At 24.9% G+C, this 24,940-nt stretch overlaps 3 protein-coding genes across 4 annotated transcripts; 2 read left to right on the top strand and 1 right to left on the bottom strand.

Moving 5' to 3' along the window:
* The first annotated feature begins 164 nt into the window (after window positions 1–164).
* LOC126897563 (glucose-6-phosphate 1-dehydrogenase) lies at window positions 165–9,769 on the top strand. The gene is made up of 11 exons (XM_050671264.1): window positions 165–461; window positions 573–743; window positions 5,529–5,647; window positions 5,720–5,866; window positions 5,934–6,151; window positions 6,220–6,378; window positions 7,423–7,642; window positions 7,992–8,211; window positions 8,274–8,479; window positions 8,568–8,728; window positions 8,992–9,769. Exons 2-11 carry the CDS (start codon window positions 695–697, stop codon window positions 9,080–9,082), a joined length of 1,590 nt encoding a protein of 529 aa, XP_050527221.1. The 5' UTR covers window positions 165–461; window positions 573–694; the 3' UTR covers window positions 9,083–9,769.
* A 340-nt stretch (window positions 9,770–10,109) lies between these two features.
* On the bottom strand, window positions 10,110–18,068 carry LOC126897571 (uncharacterized). 2 transcript variants are annotated; one of them, XM_050671283.1, is made up of 6 exons: window positions 17,751–18,068; window positions 16,007–16,131; window positions 15,302–15,526; window positions 13,750–13,885; window positions 10,762–10,894; window positions 10,110–10,223 (listed from the first exon to the last, which is right to left on the bottom strand). In XM_050671283.1, the coding sequence occupies exons 1-6, from the start codon at window positions 18,063–18,065 to the stop codon at window positions 10,138–10,140; spliced, it is 1,020 nt and encodes a 339-aa protein (XP_050527240.1). In that variant the 5' UTR covers window positions 18,066–18,068; the 3' UTR covers window positions 10,110–10,137. The 2 variants fall into 2 exon arrangements, with proteins under 2 accessions (XP_050527240.1, XP_050527241.1); XM_050671284.1 differs by lacking the exons at window positions 10,110–10,223; window positions 10,762–10,894 and adding an exon at window positions 11,550–13,480.
* Window positions 18,069–18,818: 750 nt separating this feature from the next.
* On the top strand, window positions 18,819–20,108 carry LOC126897572 (uncharacterized). The gene is made up of 2 exons (XM_050671285.1): window positions 18,819–19,390; window positions 19,757–20,108. The coding sequence occupies exons 1-2, from the start codon at window positions 18,937–18,939 to the stop codon at window positions 20,044–20,046; spliced, it is 744 nt and encodes a 247-aa protein (XP_050527242.1). The 5' UTR covers window positions 18,819–18,936; the 3' UTR covers window positions 20,047–20,108.
* Window positions 20,109–24,940: the final 4,832 nt, after the last annotated feature.

Here is a 24,940-nt window from a genome sequence, read left to right as displayed (position 1 = left end):
TATCTCATTCAAGACCATTTGTATGGACATTTCAAATGTAAGACTGGCCAGATACTAATGCAATAGTCAATGTCATAAATTCAACAGTTCCCTGTTATCAAGTGAAACGCACGTGTGTGGTGGCGAAATTGTTAAGGTACGATAACACAGACGGCAGTAACGACGAAGCAAAAGGTTATGGGCCAAAAATGATAATATCAAGTTATTCAATTACAACAACGTAACACGCGAGGTTGCGGATAATAGTTTAGTTTGTCGGCAGTTCTCCCTCTAGCTCATTATTTACCGGAGTGTTATGTCAACGTCTTTGCGGTGGTGTTGAAGTTTGAACTTGACAACCAAAAAGTGAACGTGCACGTCTAATGGTAAAAGTAGGTCAGTTCTTTCGTGGTCGATATTAATGTTATAGTACTGAACTCGAGCCGTCTCACAACAATCAAAGTTTTCATGTTGTTAAGTCGGTAGGTACTTACATTTTGTGACAATATTGTTAGTGACTACCATTATTTTTAATAAAGTATAACGATATTTTTGTTGTTATTAATATTTGCCTGTGACTATTTCCTATGTAGTTATTTTAAAAGCAAGCCAGTTGAACTTTCTATTAAGTCACCATTAGTAACTTTTAAGTTGGACCAGTATCAGTAAACCTATCGTTGTAATTCTATACAATCAGCGAGCCCTTGTGCTGTCAATGTTTGGTAAAGCCAGTGGTTACTATAATCTAGAACGTGCCAATATGAGTAAGTTGATTAGAATTATATTAAAAAATAATTTATATTATCTCAGTTGATTAAAGCAAATTTTGTGTCTTTATCTTTACAAAGTTATACTATAATGTAAAATTGTTTGGAAAAATATCTATATTAGAATTATTTTTTAAGTAGGTTTATTGTTTTTCTCCCAATATTAAAATTTATATGCAGTCTATATTTATTGCATAAAAATTGTACAATTTTTAACTTTAAAGCAAACTAAAAGTGAAAAATTATTTATAACTTAAATTTTTTTAACATGAAATGAAATGATATTTATTTATTTAATAAAAAGTAAGAAACAATATTTTTGGGATAACATGTTCTATTATTAGTTCATAGTACTAGTATAAAGTTTTAATGTTTATAGATTATATCATGTTACAAATAATTTAAAAAAAATGTTTGTCTTTTTTAATGATTATTTATTATGCCTATATTTTCCAATTTAAAGATAACATACTTAAATCTATTTTAGGGTTGTCAGAACTTAAGCACAAAAAAAATTTGTATGAGAACCTTAAATTAACTTTATTTTTAATGGAATAAAAATAAGAGATAAGGCATTATAAAAGAATACACAAAGTTCTATTCTTAGAAATAAAATTAAAAGTATTAAGAGTGGGAGATAAAATTAGTCTCCAAAATTTTTTTCAAGATATGTTGATAACAATAGAAGTTTTACATATATCTTTAAGTTGCAGTGAATTTTAATATTTTGATATAATACTCAAAAAAAAAAAAATAATAATTGTTGAAAAATTTGTTAAAAATACTTCATATTAAAAACTAAGATATTTTATAAAATAATTAATTACATTATTATAGATACAATACCTAAATTTTTCAAGAAAATATTTTTTTAGTAGAAATTAGTGTATAAACATGTTAGTGTATAACATTAGTATATAAACTCAAATTCGACATTTTTGTTGATCAGTTTAACCTGTCATAACATTAATAAATTATGTTATAAATATTTGATTTGATAAATGATAAAAGATTGTAAAAAATTAAAATTTGTTTTAAAACTATTAATTATGAATTATGGACATTCAAAGAATGTCATGACAGTGTTTCAAATATGTAAATATTATTCCTGAAATATTTAAAACTTTTTTATTTAATTGTTCGTTAATTATGGAATAATAAATTTTTAGTTCTAAGTTATTAAATAGAAAATCAATATTTGTAACTTAAATGGTATTTTCAAATTCTTTGTTTAATTAATAAAGTCCTTGAAATTTATTTAACTATGTATGTATAAAATTAATAAATTTATTATTACAATAAGGTTTACCAGTGTGAATGGTAATAAAACTTACAGTACAAAATAGTGAAAAAATCAAATTTTTTAAAAAACTATTTATTTTAATGATACTATAATTAAAATCTCTTGGGTTACACTATTTTGATTAGTTAAAATAGGAAATTCTGTTGAACTTATTTAAAAGGTTTTAATAAATTATTTAATTTTATTCAATAATAATACTGTGTTTTGGTGTGTAATATTGTAGATATTATATTCATTCTCAAAACTTCAAAAAAAATTTTTTCATTATTAATTGTAGTAATTTATTGCAATTATGTGCAGTAACATGCATTAGATATTAACCTCTGAAAGAAAATAAATAATTTTTTTTCTCGTAATTATTATGTTTTATTATTTAAACAAGGATTTATTTTCAATATTTGAGTTGTGGTTTTGCTGCATGTTAAATGAAATTCTTCATTTATTACAAATGATAATGTAATATTTTTACTTCAAATTATGTATTAAATATATATATATATATATATATTAAAATCTTTTTTCTGTTATTAATATAAGTCTTATTTAAATGACTTTACTTTTTGATTAATGACATAATTTTTTTAAACTTTTATTATATGTTATAGTGTTATATTTAAAATTAACTTATTTTCTAGTAGAGCGAGATATAATACATTTTTGTTTTTTTCATTTCCTTGTAAAATATTAATTAAATTTAATACTGTTGTTTCTCTTTCCTCAGAGGGGGTTGAGTTAATATAAATATAATAATTTTAGTAACTCATAACGGACTAATTTTTTGAATTAGTAAATTCTCATTATACTTATTGTTAATGAATGTTTGGTATAAAATTTAAACACAGTAGAACCTTTTAATTTAAACTTTTAAGTTTGCTTTTAAAGACTACAATTATAATATATTTAAACATTTAATTGTGTACAGAATGGAACTGACAAATTTTACAGAATATATAACTAAAGAGTTATTTTTGTATTGTATTATTATTTAATATTTTTTATAACCGTTAAAATTTATAATTACTAAAATTAATTTTATTTCTAACATTTTGGTTATTTTTAAATACTGAAATAGTATTTACTTTTATTTTTATATAAATATTTATAAAGATAGTTCACAATGTTTTGACGAGTCTAATAACTTTTGTTTCAGCAAAAGTTATGTGTTTGTTTATTTAATACATTTTACAGTTTATGACTATATTAAAAACATATTTTTTTTTATTTCTCTAATAAGAAAAGAAAAATTACATTTTTTAATTTTATTCATACAAAAAATTTGATGTGTCAAAAACAATTTTAGGATAAGTACTTATTAAATTATAAATATTTTAATGCAATGAGTGAGTATGTAGTACAGGTGGGTGTAGCTCGTACTAAAAAAATGCATTTAAGGTAGTCCGTTTTTTCAGTGCTTGAATATGTATTTTTGCGTTTTAGTTTTTCAGTTTTATTAAGTAATTTTTATTTTGCGAGTTATTGTGTATCAAATTTAACAAAAATGTTAAACTTGTTTTTTATTTCTGGTTATTCCAAACATGTAAATTTAAAAATTTTAATTTCGCATTAGCTATTTGGAAACCTGTTAAATTGTTGTCTTGTTTTATTATTATGTACATTATATATATATATAATGTTTGAATGATTAGTGCAGATATTTGTGTTTGTTATCAGACTCGCCAGTCCTCTCTCACATTAAATCCACTAACGTGTATTCCGAAGAAATACGTAATAGAATAAACGAATTGTTTTCAAGTTGTAAAATTAATCGAATCGAAATATTAGCGTATTTTATCCAATTGCACTTAAAATTGTTTTATTACAATTTTTCGTATAGGTAGTTAATAAAAAAAATTATCAATGTCTAGTAAAACCTGTTATAAGTTAAGTAAATATATTGCAAGGTCAATTGATTGTTTATAATAAAGAATATGGAGAGTGTAAAAATTATATTTTCAGATTAGAGGTTAATTTATATTAAAATATGAAAATATCCAAATAATTAAAGAATAAAATGAAGTTTAACCAGTACACCATTGTATTAGGTTTGACGCGAAGGTGTGATAATACTAAATGTGTCATAATTTCAATAGATGTTTAAACAGCGCTACTCACTTTTCTAATCATTCAATATTATAATAGACTGTAATTCTATATTAAGACAAGGTCATAGGTTAAAGAAGGTTTTATACAATGTTTATACAATACAATGTATTAATGTAGATTTATTATCGAAAAAGCAATAATAAAATATCATTATAAAATATTTTTATTACGTAGGTAAAACACTGATATACGAATTATCACTTAAAAATAAATATTTAAGAAATTCATTCTTTTAAAATAAATTTCACATAATCGGCCCCGTATATTATAAAACGATTGGCTATTTTAATTACATTTGTATATATTATTTTAAATTTCGTTTATTTCTAACTTATGAAATAATTCTTGAATGATTTGAAAAAGAATTGAACAAATTTTTTTATATATGTCATGTAGTATAAAAAGTTTAAAATAATAATTATAAAAATTGTGTTATCGTAAAAAGAAAATACACGAAAAGGATATTTTTTCACATTATAATATTAGATATTATTTAGTATTCTTGTATTATATATAGATCCAAATTATGAAACATGCGAATTTTGAAGAGGTTTAGTCTTAAAATTGTAGCTTCAATACAAATTTGATGAGTTATTGATTTTGTGATGGAGTGTTTTTTTTTTATGGCCCCTAAAAAATTCTCAGATTTCACTAGGCTGATTTTAATGATCAATATGTTAAAAGAACCTGATTTTAATCTAATTGAACCAGCGCCAAAAATTTGAAAAAATTCCCTCATTTTGAGAAATTAAAAAAAAAAACCTTTCAAAATTTTGCTACCACAAAAAAAGCATTTTCAAAAAAACTTTTTTTAACTGACGTAACTGTTTTTTAGAATACTGATCTAGGTGAAATTTTAATAAAATTTTTATTAGATACAATAAGTTTTCTTTTAGTATGATTTCTCTGAAAATCCTATAGAAATCTAAGTGCAGTAATGGGTTTGAAAGAGACCACCTAAGCATGTAAATTTTTTTTTAACTCGATTTTTAAAATGTTCCAGATAATCGACAAATTCTAACTTATATCAAAGTGTACTACAATATTAAAAAAAAAATTGTTGTACTATATTGCAAACAAACGCAAGTTTAAAAAAAAAATCACATTATTTTTAATTAAACAAATATTTAATATTCTAGTGAAATTGACTTCCTCAAAATGTTTTTTAATTTGTAGTTATGTTAATGATTATTAAAGTGATTTGGTACATAGACTATTAATATTATTTTGCTATGTCGAAATTCAAGTGCTATTATATACCTTATATCCATACACTTAAATAGGTTTATAGAATTAGTAATATCTGATATTTTGTAAAATATATTGTTTCTATTTCAATGTAAAATATTGATTTTATTTCATTTTTGTATTACTAGATAATTTAGATGAAGCTTTGACCCTTATCAAGGCGTCCTTGAATTCCCCTCAAATGGACGTCGAGGGAGCTCATTATGATCAAAATATTACTCACTTGATAGTCGTTATGGGTGCTTCAGTATGATGAATTTTTTATTTTGAAAAATGTTCTGAGGTGTGCAAATATAAACTAACTTTTGCTGTTTTGTAGGGTGATTTGGCTAAAAAAAAAATTTATCCTACTCTTTGGATGTTGTTCAGAGATAGCTTAATACCAGAAAAAACTTATATCTATGGATATTCCCGATCAAAGCTAACCATGGATCAAATTAAGGCTAACTGTACACCATATTTAAAAGTATACTATTCATTTAAATATTAATTATTATTTGTTATAATTAATTTGGATTTTTAAACGTAATAAGTGTAGTGAACATGAGAAAGATCGTCTTGCTGATTTTTGGTCTTATAATTTCTATGTCAGTGGATCATATGATGCTGTTTCTGATTATCAGAATTTGAGTAACAAACTTGCTAGTCACGAATCATCAGGACCATCAAATAGATTATTTTATCTAGCCATTCCTCCATCTCTATTTGAACAAACTACTACTCATATTCAGGAAACATGTATGAACAACAAGTAAGTTAATATTTTCTACCCAGCTAAAGTAATACATTTTTATAATTTAATAATCTATTTATTTCAAGGGGTTGGTCTCGTATTATTATTGAAAAACCATTTGGGCGAGATGCTGACAGTTCTGAAAAACTTAGTAGTCATTTAGCCAAACTATTTAGTGAAGATCAAGTTTATCGTATAGATCATTACCTTGGAAAAGAAATGGTACAGAATTTAATGACGTTACGGTAATTTTCAATGTTAACATTTAATATTATTAATCTTCAATTTCTAAATTTTTAAATAAGTCTTATCCTTAGATTTTTTTATTTTTAAAAATGTTTTAGGTTCCTTAAAAAAAAAAATTATTTCCTTGTGTCAAACAAAAAATGGATTCATTTCTGTTTTTTCTTTTCTTTTTAGTGGTATTCTATTTTTTACACTTTCGTTTAAAAAATGAATAAATTCCTTTTCAGTTCACATTTTTAAAAATATATTAATAAAAAATTTTTATTTTCGTTGTATTGGAATTTTTACTGATTATGTTTTGGTTAGGTTACACTTTAATGACCGTTATATAATAATTAGAAACATAATTCATTGTGTTTTTATTGCTCATAAAATAAATTTTATTTTTATTAGTTAATACAAGATCTATTTATTTGATGAATTGTTTTTTAATCCTATATTTATATTTTTAAGCCAATTTAAATATTTAATATTCAATATTTAAATATATATTACTATATTAGTTTAACCTTTAACATTTCTTATTTGATGATTGTAATAATTTATTGCAATACACTAGCATACGAATAACTGTCTCTCCTAGGGTATTATTACTACCCCTCATAAAGTCCTGCCTTCACGTCCACGTAGTGTAACTCAGGCAACTGATTCCACTCTGGGATCCAGCTAACGAGGGAGGCCACACTACATTGTGAGTTTTAGAGACAGTGTGGACCACCCGAAGTAATGCCTAACGGCAATTCCAGAGCAATCCTAAACAATGTCAGTTGTGTAAAAAAAAAAAGGGTATTATTATTATAGAATTTCTTCAGAACACTAAGTGTTTTTAAAGCTATTTACATCTTCTAAATTTCTGTAGCCCAAAGTATTTATATTTTTAATATTTAAAATTTCTAATGATAAAAAAATCAAAATGTCTTCTATCACCTAAAACTGAAAGTACAAGTATATAAATTATGTAACTAAATTTAAAGTTTTAATTAATTTTTTTAAAGAGAATATAGAATACAATGTAACTAATCTATTATTTGAAAAAAATTAAGGTTTGGAAATCGAATGTTCAGTACTGGGTGGAATAGAGATAATATTGCTCAGGTTCAAATTACTTTTAAAGAACCTTTTGGAACAGAAGGACGTGGTGGTTATTTTGATAGCTTTGGAATTATAAGAGATGTTATGCAAAATCATTTACTTCAAATTCTTAGTTTGTTAGCCATGGAAAAACCTGCAACAATTCATCCCGATGATGTTCGAAATGAAAAAGTAATTTTCTTCCTAATATTATACTTAAATTTTTATATATTTACAAAAAAAGTATTATTAACAAATAATTAATCCTTGTTAAAAAATACCTTAGAATTTTTATAGTAAATTTGATTAGATTAAGTAGTTTAAGGTACATTTCTAGAGTTTTGTTCAAGAAAGACCCATATATTTTTTTGGTTACCACAAATATCCTTTTTTTTATTATCTAAAAGAATGTACGTTTTCTTTTGGATCCATTCAGTGATTTCCAACTTATTAATATTTTACGTAATAATTAAATTTAATTTAAACTAATTATTATACCTATTTTTTTGAAAAAAAAAAATTATTATGAATTATTAACTAGGTTAAAGTTTTGAAGTGTATTCCACAAGTTCAACTATCAGATGTAGTTCTTGGACAATATGTTGGAAACCCAGAAGCTACCGAGGATCATAAAAAGTTTGGATATTGCGATGACAAAACTGTGCCAGAAGGTTCAAAAACGGCTACATATGCATCAGCTGTACTTAAAATAAACAATGAACGTTGGGACGGTGTGCCATTCATTTTGAAATGTGGAAAAGGTGTGTAAAGATGTACAAATTACACCAGAGTTTACGACTTTAAAGTACTTTTATATTTATAGCTTTAAATGAACGAAAGGCTGAAATACGTCTTCAGTATCATGATGTACCTGGAGATATTTTTGGTGGAGTTTTGAAAAGAAATGAACTTGTAATTAGAGTACAACCTGATGAAGCTGTTTACATAAAAATGATGACTAAACGACCAGGAATTGGATTTGAAATGGAAGAAACTGAATTAGATCTTTCTTACAATAGTCGTTATAAGGTATTAAATTCAATTTAAAAATTATTCTTGGTAATTATTCTACTAATTATTTTGTTATGAAGTAAAATATTATTAATTTTCAATGTAGAATGTCAAGTTGCCCGATGCATATGAAAGACTGATTCTTGATGTTTTCTGTGGTTCACAAATGCACTTTGTGCGTTCAGATGAATTGTCAGAAGCTTGGCGTATATTCACCCCTCTTTTACATGAGATTGAAGCAACTAACCCTACTCCAATACCCTATAAGTTAGTATCACTTTACTACTTTTTAAATGATTTTTAAAAGTACAAAATTCTGTCTACCTATTATATTTGAGTTCATTTAAGTCATTGAACTTTTACCATTTTGGATTGTTCAAATAAACTATAGTCTCGTACAGTTTTGATTCTGGCATCAATAAAATTCATAGTCAAAGGGGAACATTAATGAAAAGTTATAAATTCGATTTATTTTCATAAGATTATTTTTTTATGATAAATAATTCAAAATTTTATATACTTTTTTTTAGATATGGTACTCGTGGTCCAACTGAAGGAGACCAACTTGCTCTTAAACATAACTTTAAATATTATGGATCATACAAATGGATAAAACCATAAAGAAATCTTATAACATCATTTTTAGTTCATGCAATGAAATTTATTTATGAGGATTTGTGATGCATAATAAACTATGTTTATACTTTTAATATTTTGTTTTTAAATAACATTTTAGGTCGTTCCAAAATATATTTATTTGATTTTTTTTTTTTATTAGAACTATGTAATTTTTTTGTAAAAATGTATTTACTATATATATTTTTGAATTATCTTATAAATTGTACTAATGAATAAATTTTTGTGATGTATACCATTATTATTTTTAATAAGCAATAATTATTGAAAAAAAGGATTAATCTTATTTCTTACACCATACAGACACTGAAATTTAAGAATAAAAATAAATTTATCAATGTTTTTTTTATATTTCATTCAGTATTATTTTAATTTTTGATCCATCATGCTATAATATTTCATGACTTAATATTCAAAGTATAATTATATCATATTTGAAGTATTAAGAAATGTTTTTCTGTAATATTTAAATTAATTATTATTTTAACAGGGTATGGTACAATGATTGTTATATGTTGTTTGTTAAAAGACAATGCTATGCATTAAAAAATGTTAAGTGTTAATTTTTTTTATTCAAATAGTGTACTTTTGTGACAGGGTAATTAAATTGTTGTTAAAATCTCGCAGATTTCATATTTTTAAATGAAATATATATTAATATCTTTAAATGAATGACTAACTTGTTTTATTTTTGGTATAAATCCTATATAGTTTTTTTACTACCAAAGGATTTATATAGTTTAAAATGAAATAACTCATTAAGTAATTTATTTTACAAGAGTTTTTCATTGACTACTTAATTTATACACATTAATATGTATTTATAAATCTTATAATTAAGATATTTATTTTTATATCAAAAAATGTTTAATGAAAATTTTTTTGTTTCCTTTTTTTCAATATGTACTTATAGAAATCATTATTTTTAATTAATTTGCATAGGAATATAAAATTCTTAAAGGTTTATATATTATTTTTTTTATTTTCAAAAAATTAAATATTCAAAATTATAGTATTTTATAGTTTAACTCGCTGAAAATTCAATTATATTCACCTCCCACTGTTATACTTATATCATCACCAACAGTTTCAGTTTTGTGGTACCAGATATTGGTATCTAAAATAACTGAAATAAAAATACATATATAATGAGATAAATCATAGATCAAGAAAAGAAGTTTTTAATGATAAGTAAGAACTATTCTAATTCAGATTCTGATTGTATTAGTAAGCAACCAAGATTACTTCGAAGAAGGACCGTTTTAAAATAGGGTCCAGAAAGATAAACTATGGTCCATTAAATAAATATATAACAAAGATAAATAAATTATTTTCGAAATAATTTTTTAAAATATTGCCAAATACTAAATATTATCAGTTATCCATATCTTTAATTTATCAAAATTTTTCCAGTTAACTGCCCAGTATAAGTATAAGTTTTTATAAACATGGCCTTGTTCTTTATCTCAAAAAAATTAACAAATTTGCTTGTATTATAAAAAAAAAAATTACTGTAAAGGTTATAATTTTTTTAATATGCATACACAAAAAATGAATTGAGAAAAAAAGGTATGATTTCCTTGGACCATTTGAAAAAATAGTCTTAATATTTTATGATAATATATTTAACTATAAAATATTTAGACAGTCACTAATAATCTTACTTATAAAACCAGATTCCATTTCAATTTCATAATGTTTTTTGCATTTGAAAAAACATTCCAGCGGTGTTCTCAAAGTCCATTTTTTTGATCCTCTGAGCTGAGTTTGCCACGAAGGATATCCTACTTTATCTATCTAAAAATAAAAATTAATTACATTTATGTGTTCCCATAATATATATCCCAATGGAATATTATCCCATAAAAGAAAATAGTTTATTAAGCATACTGTTTCATATTTATTTGTTATATAATGATTTTTTTTAAAAAAATGTGAAGGTATAATTTTAATTATACAATTTGATAAATAAGTTATTATTTACGAAAAAATGAGTGGTATGCTAAATAAATTACTTTGTATAATATTTAAATAATATATTCCCATTAAAGTAAAAGAATACATGTTCATATTAATATAAGTTTTAATAAACCGATTTCGAAATTGATTTGAATAGCGGAATAAATTTAAAATGTTTTTATAATAGGTTGAAATCCAAAAAAGTGCAACTTGTTTTACTACTCAAAATTGTATACAATAAAACAATTTTTTACAAAAATTATCAAATCAAAAAATCCAAATACACAAATATCCAAAAAAATTTAAAAGAAATTTTTAACTCAGATAAATAAAAATCGTTATAATACAAAATGTCTGTAAACTTTATTTAATGTTATTATATTACAACATTAGAATGTTATTTCAAAACTATGTACAAATTTCATAGGCACAAATATTGTTTCGAACTTGAGGGTGTTTAAGTTCTAAAGACCAAAAAAAAAAAATTGTTCGCTAAGCTCGATATGATTTTACCAATCTTTTTTTTTATATGTTTATAAATAAACAACTATGTATAACATTATGTACTTCCTACCCATGTAGTATTTTAACTATAGCTGTTGAAAACAAGACATATTACTAGTTTCAAGTAAAGTACACACACTATACGATGACATTGCACATTCACAATATTAAAAGACAAAATTTCAAGAAAAACAGCAATTATTTATATAGTAATAAAAGAAATTATTTTATATTTCCCTATAAACATTTTAAAATAATGGTAAAATTTACTTTTGATGTTAACTAGTCAAAGCGCCCACCTATTTGCTCATATGACGATTTGTATTTATTGTGTATTATGTTTTACATATAATAATAATTATCTAGTAAAATATCTCTTGACAATAATTCAAATTATAATTCCCTACTATTTTATTCATCGAGATAAATAAAAATTATTGTATTGTTTATCTATCTCAATTATTTTATTATACATTTAAAATATTACAAATTTGTTTCAGGAATTCATAAGATATTGCACAACATAATTAATCTTGTAATATCATTAAAGGCTGTATATGGTGATCTAAAAATAAATTCATCATATTGTATTTAGGACTATTAAAAGGATTCTCATCAGATAGGCGCCAAAATAAGAGAGTATGTTAAAAATTACACATGATTTTATTAGATAAGATACAATTTTATTTAATTTGTGGTATCGACAATAGATAATATAAACAACATATCGATGCTTTAAAAACGATTTTACTTCCATAAAACTTTCCATAGCTATGGGACTATGTAAGGTAAAAACTTAGGTAACCCATAAAGAACTATTATTAATAAACCATATTATTTATGTCAATAATTGTTGAATTACCATGTAACACATACGCTTTATTATGTAGCACATTAGGTCAGGGTTATGCATACGGGCACTAGTTCGGTATTTTTTAACAAATATCGAAATCTTGTACCAGGAATTCATAAGGACTAATGTTTGTGCACATCCAGGTGTCTCGAGTAAATGTCCAGCGTCTCGCTGCCTCTTATCAAGTGGCCACTAACATAGTTCTATTGTATGAATAACGATGTTATATGACGATGATTCACACGAGTCCCGTTACAAAAATTCTAATTTTATCCGAAATTCTGCACGATTAACACCTGTAAAGACTTACGTTTTTACGCGGAATTTGGACGCTAAGAAATTCCTCAAGTTTCATTATGTAACCAAAGCGGCTAATCGAATTTCAACAGTCACCACCAATCAATCGTCGACGGCTGTTGTGTAACGGCGGAATACAGATTATCAGTACATTAATCGACCTGATATAATTATTGTCAGCTATAGATATAGCTGACAGCAGCAGTTTTATCAACTCGTTGCTGGAATAGCCTTCAGCAAGGGTTTTGCATTAAGCTAATGCCAATTTCTGATCTTTGCATCGTTAGCACTAACTTATGTCACATTACTACTAATCATAGTCATAGCATACTAATGTTTAACTTTGTCTATTTAAACTGAAGTGTTCGCCTTCTGAATTCCTGGTACCATTTTATAAGGTTTTGACTCTCAATCACAAAGAAGGAATTAATCATAACTCATTTTTATGAACGTCCACGATTAGATGTTTATGAAAATAAATTACTTATTCACAAAATTTGGGGTGTTTCTAGATAACTGAAAATGTTATGACAACAAAATTCTTATCAAAAATTGTATTACATTATGATTTTCTTTTTTTTTTTAATTACGTTATTGAAAATCATTGTCATTATGTTATAAACTGGTAGCACAATTCAATTAATGTTCCATTAAAGAAGTCGTCTTTTAAAAATGAGTACGCTTTTTCTTTGGTCTCCTCTTAATCTTAAACGGCTGGAACTTGTTAAAAATCGAATAGTACACAACATTTTTTTTTCATTTGAATAAATCTGATGATAAAAAAAAATTGAATTACCATTTGAAAATCGAAAGTTAGTATGAATTTAAGATAAAAGGGATGGTAACAGAAAATTCATTTTTTGCGTAAAGCAGCTCAACAAAAAATTAATATTGTTAAAAAAATAAAATAAAGATTAGTTCTAATATTTTCAAAGATACTTATATGACACATAGTTAACAAATCATTCTTTTTGTATAAAACAACTTTTCAAGATCATTGATCCCTGAGGTTTAAGTTCATTGAGTTATTTTCACTTACATGCATTGGAGCTCCGTGACCAGGGGTTCCCATAAATATCCATAAAGTTTGTTTTATATCTGATTCGGGAGACAAAAAACTGGGAATAGCCACATAATTTTTAAGACGATTTATATATTTGAGTTCACAAATACTCCTGTGGTAAAAAAAAATATATTTATTTCAATTACCATACTTCTATACTTTCTAAAAATCAAGAAAGTTAACAATATTAAAAATTTTAGAAATATACTTATAATATATATACTTAATTTATATATACTTGAAATTAACTTTCTTTTGGAACAGGCAAAATGTTTATACGATTTAATTGCGTTATATATTTTTTTTTTTGGTAGCAATGGACAACTAATTTGAAATTACAAGTACGAAGAAATTTCATCAAGCTGAACATTACCAGATGCTTTATAATAATAATATGAAAGATTTAACTACTAAAAGTAATTTTTATAAATAAGTAAATTAATGAAAAATATGGTTAATTTACTTTACTTTCGTCGTAAATGTAACGATTATTAAAATGTTTATTTTACTTTCGTTTTAGTGGCGATAATTAACTAAATGATAGGAACGTTAGTGTTAATATTCCATTCCAATGGCTTTTGCGGTCATCAGACTAATCTCAACAAATTTAATCTATTACTAGACCTTCGTTTACCAACATACCAAATAACTTATTAACAATGAAATGAAAATGTACTACTTTGTTTAAAAAATTGTATTTAGTTGAAGCGTAAAATAAAAAGTTAGGAAAAATCTACCTGTAACAAAAAATAACCGGTCTAATACTTTTTAAAAACGGCTTGTTTTGAGGAAGTACTCAAAATTGATGTGCATTTGTATTTTAAATATTGTTTTATTATAATAAAATAAAACACTCTTTTCTATTCTAGAGAGAGGTTCAAATAAAAGAATATTGTAATTCAAATATAATTTTCACCACTATAGAATTAACTAGTTTTCCAAACAATGTTTATTAATAATGCATTAGCTGAGATGGAGTAGGTGTATATATTGAATATTTAGACGTGTTTACGTTTATAACTATTAATTAGAAGAAATTTAATCAAAACCTATTTTGTCCTCTTTTGGACCAATTTTATTACTAACCAATAAAAAATATCAATAAATTAGATAATCATTTTAAATTCTAATTTAATCTAAATTTTTAAAATTGACACTAAAAAAAAAATCATTACTCTTAAATTAATTATCTATTTTTTTAGTTCCAATGCATAGCTGAGAAATTATTGATTTTACTCTACAATGTTTTTTTTGTGTCATTATACACGATTACTTCCATCGTACTGGACTGATTATGTTCAACACTGCGTCAAAAGATAACAAAACGTATATAGTTTGAGCTATCAGTGCCTTAATTTTGAAAAATTCCACTCGATCCCAGCAATAAAAAGAAATCTCTTAAAATGTATTTCTTAGTTATCAGCGATACACACCCTTACCTTTAACTAAGTTCAACTACTCCGTAAAAAAATTTAACGTTGTAAGTAAAATCAAAATAACTTTACCTTCTTTACATTTTTTTACTTACCATCCTATGTACCAAGGAACATATCCAGGCCTAAGATTGGATCGCCCTTCGTCCATATTCAACGCTTCTTCGAGCGTATCAAATTCTGTTTTGTATGGAAAATACTGACATGACTTTAACCGATGTGCTTTTGATAGGTTTTTGAATAACTGAAAGCTAAAACTTGCCGACTGTCTTATACTTTGATCATTCGTAACTACTACTGGTCGACCAGTGTATGCATATCTGAATTGTGATGAATACAATTTTATGATTAGTAGTCTATTATATTACTAGAATGACATAACATAAAAGAAAAATCGCCACATTAGTTTCTTAATAAAATTAATTGAATTAAAAAATTGATCACTAAGGGTAAAAAATTGTTTTTCTTGTACATTTTTCAATTTTTTTTAGAGCTCCAGGTATCTTTTTTTAAATAATTTTTCATTTTATATATATATATAAATCTTCTAAAATATTATTAATAGTTTCATTTTATACAAACCTACTTAAAAAGTATTTTGTTTTATAAATAAACTATTAAATAGTTAAATTTGTCGATAAATGTTATTGACAATATCAAAAATTACAAATTTTCTAATATTTAAATTTTGTTTCTAGCGTTTTTTAACTTTTAAGTCTAATTTGGTTCAAACAAATATGTTTTATCAAAAAGATACAGTGGATTATATTTTTAATAGTCTATTAGGCATTATTACTCACTCCTTTTCAAATGTTTCAATTGACAGATTAGATACTACATCAATAGATTCCAGTCCGATACAAAATGAACAATTAATTGGTGGTCGAAGTACATCTTCGAAGAAATCTGGCAATGCCACAGCACACTGTAATTATTATTACTGTAATTATTATTACTGTAATTATAGGTCAGGCAACTATATCAATAAATATAATGTAAAAAGTTATTATTAAATAGTTAATTTTTCTTTTTTAAAAACACTTAATTTACTCTATTTCAAAAGGACGGGGCACTAGTTTAACTTTATAATACGGCCCTAAATTTTGTAAAGCATATTTATAAAATAAATTTTGGGGTTTCTGTAATAAAATCAAAAAAAATATATATTTTTAACTACCTCCATATAAGGTCTAAAATACTCTATAGACCTAAGGGACATATTAAGTTTTACAACACCTCTAAAATTGTACTCTTTCGCATTTTAAGTATTCAATTTAAAAATATGTGTGCTTATTTATTTTAATTTTTAAATAATTTTTCTTAAATCTCTTTAGCAAGCTAAATAATGTCAATAAAAGTAAGGTGTAATATAATTATTATTTTATCTATTTAAGATAATGTATAGTATAGATTCATGTATTGTATAAATTTTGACTTGATGTTCTTATGTCTTCGATTCTTGTAACATTATAGTGCACTCGACTAAACAGCGTATTATCTTTAAGACGCATGAACGAATAATACATTCGATTAACCAACAATATTAATTTAAAAATATAGGAAGCTTATATGGAACTTATGATTATTGATTTTCATATGGTTCACCGTAGAGAAAATAATTTATCTATTTAAAAAAAAAATTATTTTTATTTTAAACAAAACAAAATAACAATATAAACTAAAAAATAAATGAATCTAACTTCACTTGATAAATGTCTTAATATTTAATTTTATAAAAAAAAAATTATATATATAAAAAACAATTTAATAAACAGATTTTTATTAATACACATTAAAAAACATGAAGTACAAAAGAAAACAGTTTGAAATAATTAAATTTTATAATAGTTAAAATTTCAAAGGCTGTGCAGCTCTGAAAACATTTTATGATATGGTCATTAAAGGAAACACACAAATTATTTTGGATTTTAGTTAAACTAATTAACAATGGAATTAAAAAATAATCTTAGTTAAGTATTATGAGCTACAAGATACAGTACAAATTTTTATTTTGATCTGTAGATAATATGGAGCTGATTCATATTGAATTACTTTGTTTTTGTAATCATATAGTTTGTGGTTTATTGAACTTTGAGTAAATTACAAATTAGTTTAATTAGTTGTTCACTAATTAAATAACTCATAAACTATTACACATAATGTAAATTATATATATATATATATATCATAATTTAAAATAAAAATATTCGAATAAATATAACTGAAAATTAGTAAATAAGTTTAGATGACCGGTGGGATATTCTAATGTTAACATCATGCTAATCATTTATAACGTAATTTATGAAACATGTACAACTGCTATAAACAATTTAAAATATTTTTTATGTTTTTATGGTAAAATAAACGCTCCAATGGTTTCGGCAACTGCTTTTGCTAATATAACATCATGTTAACGATAAATACGAAATATTCTCTCTTAATGCAATAAAAAATTTAATTATACAAATTAATTTATGATAAATTATTTTGTTTTATTTTAAAACATTTCATTATTCTGTAATATTTACTATTTTTATCTTTTACTTGTTTGTATCCTCCAGATATAAAAGGTGCTATGTTATTTTGCCATACTTGATGCAAACTATCCGATATTTGATTCCAGTGGTTTGACCCTGATATTGCAGATATTGCTATGAATAGAACAAAATAGCTAAGAAAACGTTTAAAAAAACTTTGAGATCTTCTGTTTTTTGCTTCAAGTAAAGCATCTAAAATAACGTCGATGTCTACTGTTTCTAAATAAACTTTATTCAATTGTTTAGACGCTTTCATCGCGTCGACTATTAGAACACTACAACTTTCAGTCTCTACGTAAGCTCTTAGTCTACCCAATATCATATAAACTTGGATTCGCCCCACATCCTATAGGTGTCGTCGTTTTCCGAGTAATATTGAAGAAATTCTTCTCTTTAAAAAATATTGAATAACGAGTACAAATATGAACGTAAAAATAAATAAAATGTGATTGAGATTCAAAAGTGATAAGAATCTACTACTTTTTTTTATTGCTTTCGAATGAAACTTAACAAATGCATGGAAAATAATTATACATAATTTTTGATTATTTTGCGTTTATAATGCGAATGTTATATTTGTGTACCTACATCATTATAGACAAATGTTTTCCGGTCGGGTACCTACTTGGCGGATATCATCTGGACGCTTTCCACAAGCCTCTTGGTGCCCATGGTCTGATTACTATCAAATCGCTAAATTCAGTACCGTATAAATCTGAACACATATCATTATACCATACACTATACAGCTTTTAAGAACGCATACTACGTATATGTACTTAACAAAAATAATTACTAATAAAAGAAAAACGTAGATTATTGAATGAGTAAGGTATCGTTATGGTCTGAGGATCAAAAACGGTTTCACCTTTGTTATTGTGTTAGTTGGTCACTCATACTTGGGACTCACTGTTTAGGGTCAAACACCTATTCTTGTTTTAAGAACTTGTGCACTGTATCGCTCTCTCATTCGCACACATGGCAATAATTCTTATTAACATCGTCATTGGGTGTAGTCATTAAGATTTTCACGGTTTTCTGAGCTTACACAAAATTGAGTATATATACCCAGGTACCACTGTCAAAATCATCATTTCCAAGCAGTTTTTCTAACAAGACGGATCAAACCAGAAATTAAAGTTTTTTGTAATATCCTTTGTTTTAAAAAGATATTGTTTAAACTACACTTTAACATGTCCGTGATCCGTTTGTCGTTATTTTGTGCCGCTTTCGGTCTCGTTATCGCTGTGCCTATGCATCAAGAAACTACACCCGCTGAATCTTCCCCATCGCAGATCGAAGATTCATTATTAGGTTTTGGAAAAGTGTTATGGTCAGTTGTTGATGATTGCTTCGGTGGAGTTTCATCTGAAAGACCTACAGTTTGCTTAAAAAGCCGAGCTCTGATTGCATTAGATCGGGCGCTTAGCAAGCCCACAGTTAACATTATGGAAGGCGTTGCTTTAACAGCTCGTACCGCAAAGTCTGTTGTTGATAATTCCAGCGAAAACAATGATCGTGTTATACTTGAATCTACCAAAGATGTCGACCAAAAGGATGCATTACTTGATGACATGATCGCTAACCGTGTAGACAAGTTGATGGCCACCAGAACAATCGTTTTGGATGGACTTCTTGGACAAGAAGGTGAGACAATCATAAAATGTCTTAATATTGTGTTAATTAACTTAATTTATGAGTTTGAATAGTATTTTTTTGGTATGGCAGTGTTATTACTAACACCATAAAAAAATGTTTATACAATTAAATTAGTTAACGGTTTGAAAATAAAGAATATAATAAATTTTTTATTCGAAACAAATAATTAAAAAACAATTTGAAGTCAATGATTAAAATAGTATTCAAAATGAGAAAAAAGTGCATTGATTTTTGGACGCTATATAATTCAAATAAATGTCTTTGAACGTCCAGAAACCGTCACATCTCGTAGAAATTAGTTATTGAATTATCTGTTAATACATATTTTACTTATTATTTGGTAATTTTTCTTAGGCCGTAAGAAGAAAGACAAGGGTATGCAACAAGCAATGATGATGGCTGGTATGATGGCAGCTGCAATCATGGGACCAATGGCTTTCAAAATGGTTGCTTTGATGGCAGGTAAAGCCCTCTTAATCAGTAAAATAGCCTTGGTATTATCTGGCATCATTGCTCTGAAAAAATTGTTACAACCTCAACAAGGTGGTGAGTCTCATGAATCCGTATCGCATCACTATGGCAGAAGTTTGGAAGTTGACTCTGCCGCAGCTCAAAATATGGCATACTCAGCCCAAAAACAGTAAAATTAAAATGAAAGAAAATCGTTAGCTTATTTAAATTTTAATATTTTATTTATTTATTAACTTATTGTTTCCTACTATATTTATTTATATTATTAATTTATTATTACGTGGGCTCTACACGTTTGAAATATGTATAAACTTGACTTCATTTTTCTAGTAAAAACTCAGTGATTTTTAAATTTCATATGTCAAGAATTTTTATATTTAAAGTAAAAATATGATAAATTTAATAACGTTTTTTTGTTTTGTCTATTTTTTAATTCTATGAATTAATTCACTTGTTAAACTAGTGTCTGTTATAGTGATATACTTGAGGAATGAGTTGACTTTCATAAAATATTTTTGAAGGATAATAAATGTTATTATCACCATTGTATAATTATAACTCAGAATTTTGATATTTGTTTTGAAGTTTACCAAATACTTACTAGGCTACTACATAAAAAGTATTTAAGTATTTATTGACAAATCAATTTCATGAAAACTATATGCCAATAGGAAAATATTTAAATTATTTTATGAGTTTGGAAACAAATCCAAATTATTAGTTTTAAATTATTTTATTTTATTAAGGTTTTCATTTGTTTTATAACTCATTATAAAAATGATCATTCAATGTAAATCTTGTACATTTCAAATGAAATTTCTGGAAAACTGATCATATTTTCACTTTTTGTATAAGTTTAATAGTAATATTATGTTTCATATCAACATATAAGGTAATTAGTTAGACGCGGAATAATATGCATTTATAAATTTGTTAATTTATTCTGAACACACCATCAGCTAGTATTTTAAATTACCCTATAAGCTAGTCTAAAATATGACTTTAAAAAATACCCAGTACAATTAGATGTGACATAGTGGCAACCGAGCATAGTCAGGATAAATATAAATTTATATCTGTCTGACACTATATAATATATTTATATTATATCTCTATCATAAAAATAGGAATGTATTTTTGACCAATCATAATATTTAATCAAACTACCAGCAAGATCGTATTTCGAATTAAGGAGACAAGATAGATACATTGGTTCCAAAATATTAAGGGGTCATCTTGATACGTCAAATAGTAATTATTCATTACAATTGATACATACATTTTTTAAATTTTATATATAAAACTAGAGTATTCACGAGGGATTTCGGACCCCCCATTGTCATAAAATAATGGTAATTAGAAAAATTAGATGGTTTAAGCTTCCGTAAAACTTTGAGACTCTTCTTATAGTATATTTCTAAGTATGACACTGAAAGATGGCACTGATTTGATAACTGTCGTAAGCCTTGAGATTCCAAGTCCGACCTAAATTATCAGTCTTCTTTTATTAAAAAATCTGGTCATTTTTTCTCACTTATAATGTTAAGTTAGATTAAAAAAAATGTAGTTGAGTTATAATTTATGAATTACTAAGTTTTAACTCATTTAAGTTATCAGTTACTTCGTATAGTAGTAATAATTTTTTGTAATAAACCAAAAATATAAAGAAAGAATAAAAAATTTAAAAAGAAAAGAATAAGCTAGAAATTGGTAGATTATTATATTTATTAATTTTTAAAAGTTTTTTTGTAGATTGTTTTAATTAATTTTCTCATTAATTGGTTCTCTCATTAATTATTAATGGTTTATCACGCAATAGATTATTGGAAGTTCGAAAGCATAGGTTAAATTGTACTTACCTTACGTCCTATGTAATACAATAATATTTCAAGTAATCCAGTGTTGATTTCTGCATTAAACGCACTGCGGTATACGATTTACACTATTCGTCATGAAGTCTATATAATTACTTACAAAAACGATTCAAGACTTTAAATAATATGATTTAATTACACAAAGTCTACAACTGGTCTTACTAGTGAATGATTCTAAACATTCTATATTTTATTATAAATACAATTTTAATTTTTTTTACTTATTGACTTTTTTTGAGAGTATATTTTATTGAGAGATCGACACCAATATTTCTTAAATTTTCCTATGGCCTGGTCAAAACAAAATTCAGAAATATTTATATCTATGTAAAAAATTTATCAAGGCAGAATTGTGCTGGCCCAATGTGTCCCGGTGCTAAAAAGCACTTTGAAAGGATGCTGCACAATAATCACCAAGACAAAAATTAAACACTACAAATATATTCGTAAGTTTCTCTGTGTTGTCTGCCGGCGCAATGTTTGTTAAAACAAAGACATTAGCAACGAGACTAGCTACCCAATTAGTAAAGCTCACAATAAATTTTTATTATTAAATAAAAATCTCAAGTTAGGTTAGATTTGTTATTAAAATAAAATCATTTTAAGAAGATGTAATGTTTAATATATTGTTTGATATTTATTTCCACAACAAGAAAAATAAAATATTATTAATGATTGAACAAATTAAATTAGATTAAAAGATTCACCAAAACAAAATTCACTTTAAAATTTCTAAGTGTTATTTAGTTTTAAAGAAAAATATTCTAGTCCAAATAAATTAAAAAAAACGGCTAAGTCCCGGAGAGTGAAATCTTGAGTAAAACGTCGTAGATTTTGTGTATTTTAAAATCGTTAAAAGAACTGGTTTAGATGGGGAAAATGGCTTTTTATAGTCTGAAAGGGGTAGCCCAGCGATCTCTACCGTGACTCTGGAAGCTGAGGCCTTGTATTCTAATTGGTTAATTAAAATGGGGTCCCTGCGTGTAGGCGTTACTTAATAATTTCTACAAGAGGGAGATTTTATCGCATAATTAAAGGGTTATTTTGTATTTTAAATAAGAGAACCCTGTTTTGGTGATCTTGTATAATCATAATATGTGACATACATGTACAAATGATAACATCATATTTTATGTTAATATTATATGTAATAATATAATATTACATTTTTAACCTAACTTAAACCAGTCAATAAAAAGCTTTACTGTCCATATAAAAAATAATATTTTTTCATTCATAACGAAGAATAAATTTTAATCATCTATCATTAAAACTACAACAAGGATATCCATTTTTTATCATCTTATAATATTACTAAAAAAAATTATATACCACATAGTTCTGTTATTGCTGTTCAGGACATAGACAGTCTAAAATGTTAAATATTTCGTCAAAATTTTATTTATTTCAGTAATATACTAAAAGTCTACTAAACACAATTATTGAATACTAACATAACTTATTGAAAAATAAAAATAAAGTTACTTATTAAATTATCTAGTTAAAACAATAAACTAATTTAACTTTCTACTTTTTAACGCGTTAGTTCCTATCATTCGAAAAAAGTAAAACAAAAACTTCTATACAACAACGACTAATTGTGCAAAAAGATTGTATTGTAATGTTCAATTTAAAATTTAAATAATTTTTTTTTCTTTTTTTTTACTTTGACCAAAGTTTGAGCAGCTAATTTACATCGTATCATTCTACATAAAATACCTTGACGTAAATCCGTTAAACTTTTTACTAAATCTTTTGATTTATACTAAAAAATATAAAATTATTAAAAGTTTTGATTTTTATGTGTAAACTCATTTAATTAATGTATTTTAAAAAGGAAAAATAATTAAAAATAAATTATCAATTATCTTTCATAATTTAATAGGTAAAATTTATCGGAGTTTTGAATGAATCAATTTTTTCTAAAAAAGTTATAGTAATTAAAATTTGCGAAAAAAAAAATTAGTTTTTTTTCAAAATTTTTAATTTTTGTTTATAAGAATAATTAAGGTTCATTCAATTTTTGATGGTAAAATCTTTAGAGTCGTAGATGTGATTCGGGTTCTTTTGATGCATATAAACTCTCAATTTTTTTTTAAATAGTAACTTAATTGTGATTTTTTTTTGCTATTGTTAGTTATATGTGTTATTCCAATTATCATTAATAAAATACTTTTTATATTTACGCTTTATATCTTATAGTGGTGTTAACTTTATTTTTTTAAATGACAACCTTCATATATAACTAGTTTTTAAAAAATAAAATGATCTAATCAAGAAAATAAAGTTGAAACATTAAAAGAATTAACCTGTATTTTCGAATTTTTATGCCCGTTTACATTTATCCCTTACGGGTATTAAATATTATAAATAAATAAATATATCACGCTTTAATTATTACTTATTTTAGATATTTAATGTAATTATAAACTTTAATTATTTTATGTACTCCTATTATTTCCCTTTTTATAAAAAAATAAGATTTATTTGTTGATTATAAATATTTTTATAAGTAATTTTTGAAGCTATTAATGTAGAGTTGTTAAAAAAAACGTATTTAAAAAAAAAAAACAGCATGTTTAAAACATAAAACATAACAATCCTGTTTTAATGTATAACTTTTATGTATATGAAAAGGAAAGGGGCTGCTTTTAAAAAAATCCAACCAATGATTTATCATAAATTATAATTTTAATATTATAAATGAAATTAACTAACGATGTTCAGAACTTTTTTATAATTTCTCCATAAATTATTTGATTATTGATTATCAATTTCAAACTATATTTAATTACTTTAATCAGTATTTATTATGTATTATACTTATAAATTATAAAACTTAACAAAATCAGGATACAATATCATTTGCTGTTGAACTATACCACGTTTCAATTGTACCGCGACTTCACAGCTCTAATATTTTTTATCTTAAAAGGATTTCTTTTCATGACGCATTACATTATATACTATGACATTTCTATAACTTTGACCATTCAGTAATTTAATATAAATCTAGAAATACTTTATTTTTAATTCGGTAGTAGTGTTTATTTTATTAAATTATACGACTACAATTATCACAGTTATAAAAAGGCAAATATATATATATATATAAAACACAAACACAAATTCAGTTCACATTGCATTAATTTAAATGTCAAAGAATAAACATTAAAAAAAATATAATTTATTA

Source organism: Daktulosphaira vitifoliae, unplaced genomic scaffold (assembly GCF_025091365.1).
Source record: "Daktulosphaira vitifoliae isolate Bord-2020 unplaced genomic scaffold, ASM2509136v1 Scaffold_2, whole genome shotgun sequence".
Classification (NCBI taxonomy): Eukaryota; Metazoa; Arthropoda; class Insecta; order Hemiptera; family Phylloxeridae; genus Daktulosphaira; species Daktulosphaira vitifoliae.
The sequence above is the reverse complement of the archived record's forward strand: the minus strand, read 5'-3'. Positions and strand labels throughout refer to the sequence as shown.

Bases quoted from the DNA above. Each gene is read 5' to 3' on its own strand.
- LOC126897563 (XM_050671264.1), top strand. From the start codon at position 695: ATGTTTGGTAAAGCCAGTGGTTACTATAATCTAGAACGTGCCAATATG. The intron at 5,867-5,933 runs GTATACTATTCA...AAACGTAATAAG, and splicing joins ACTGTACACCATATTTAAAA to TGTAGTGAACATGAGAAAGA. The intron at 8,480-8,567 runs GTATTAAATTCA...TTTTCAATGTAG, and splicing joins CTTACAATAGTCGTTATAAG to AATGTCAAGTTGCCCGATGC.
- LOC126897571 (XM_050671283.1), bottom strand. From the start codon at position 18,065: ATGATATTGGGTAGACTAAGAGCTTACGTAGAGACTGAAAGTTGTAGT. The intron at 13,886-15,301 runs GTAAGTAAAAAA...TTTTTACCACAG, and splicing joins GTTCCTTGGTACATAGGATG to GAGTATTTGTGAACTCAAAT. The intron at 10,895-13,749 runs GTAAGTGAAAAT...TTTTATTTTTAG, and splicing joins GTCACGGAGCTCCAATGCAT to ATAGATAAAGTAGGATATCC.
- LOC126897572 (XM_050671285.1), top strand. From the start codon at position 18,937: ATGTCCGTGATCCGTTTGTCGTTATTTTGTGCCGCTTTCGGTCTCGTT. The intron at 19,391-19,756 runs GTGAGACAATCA...AATTTTTCTTAG, and splicing joins TGGACTTCTTGGACAAGAAG to GCCGTAAGAAGAAAGACAAG.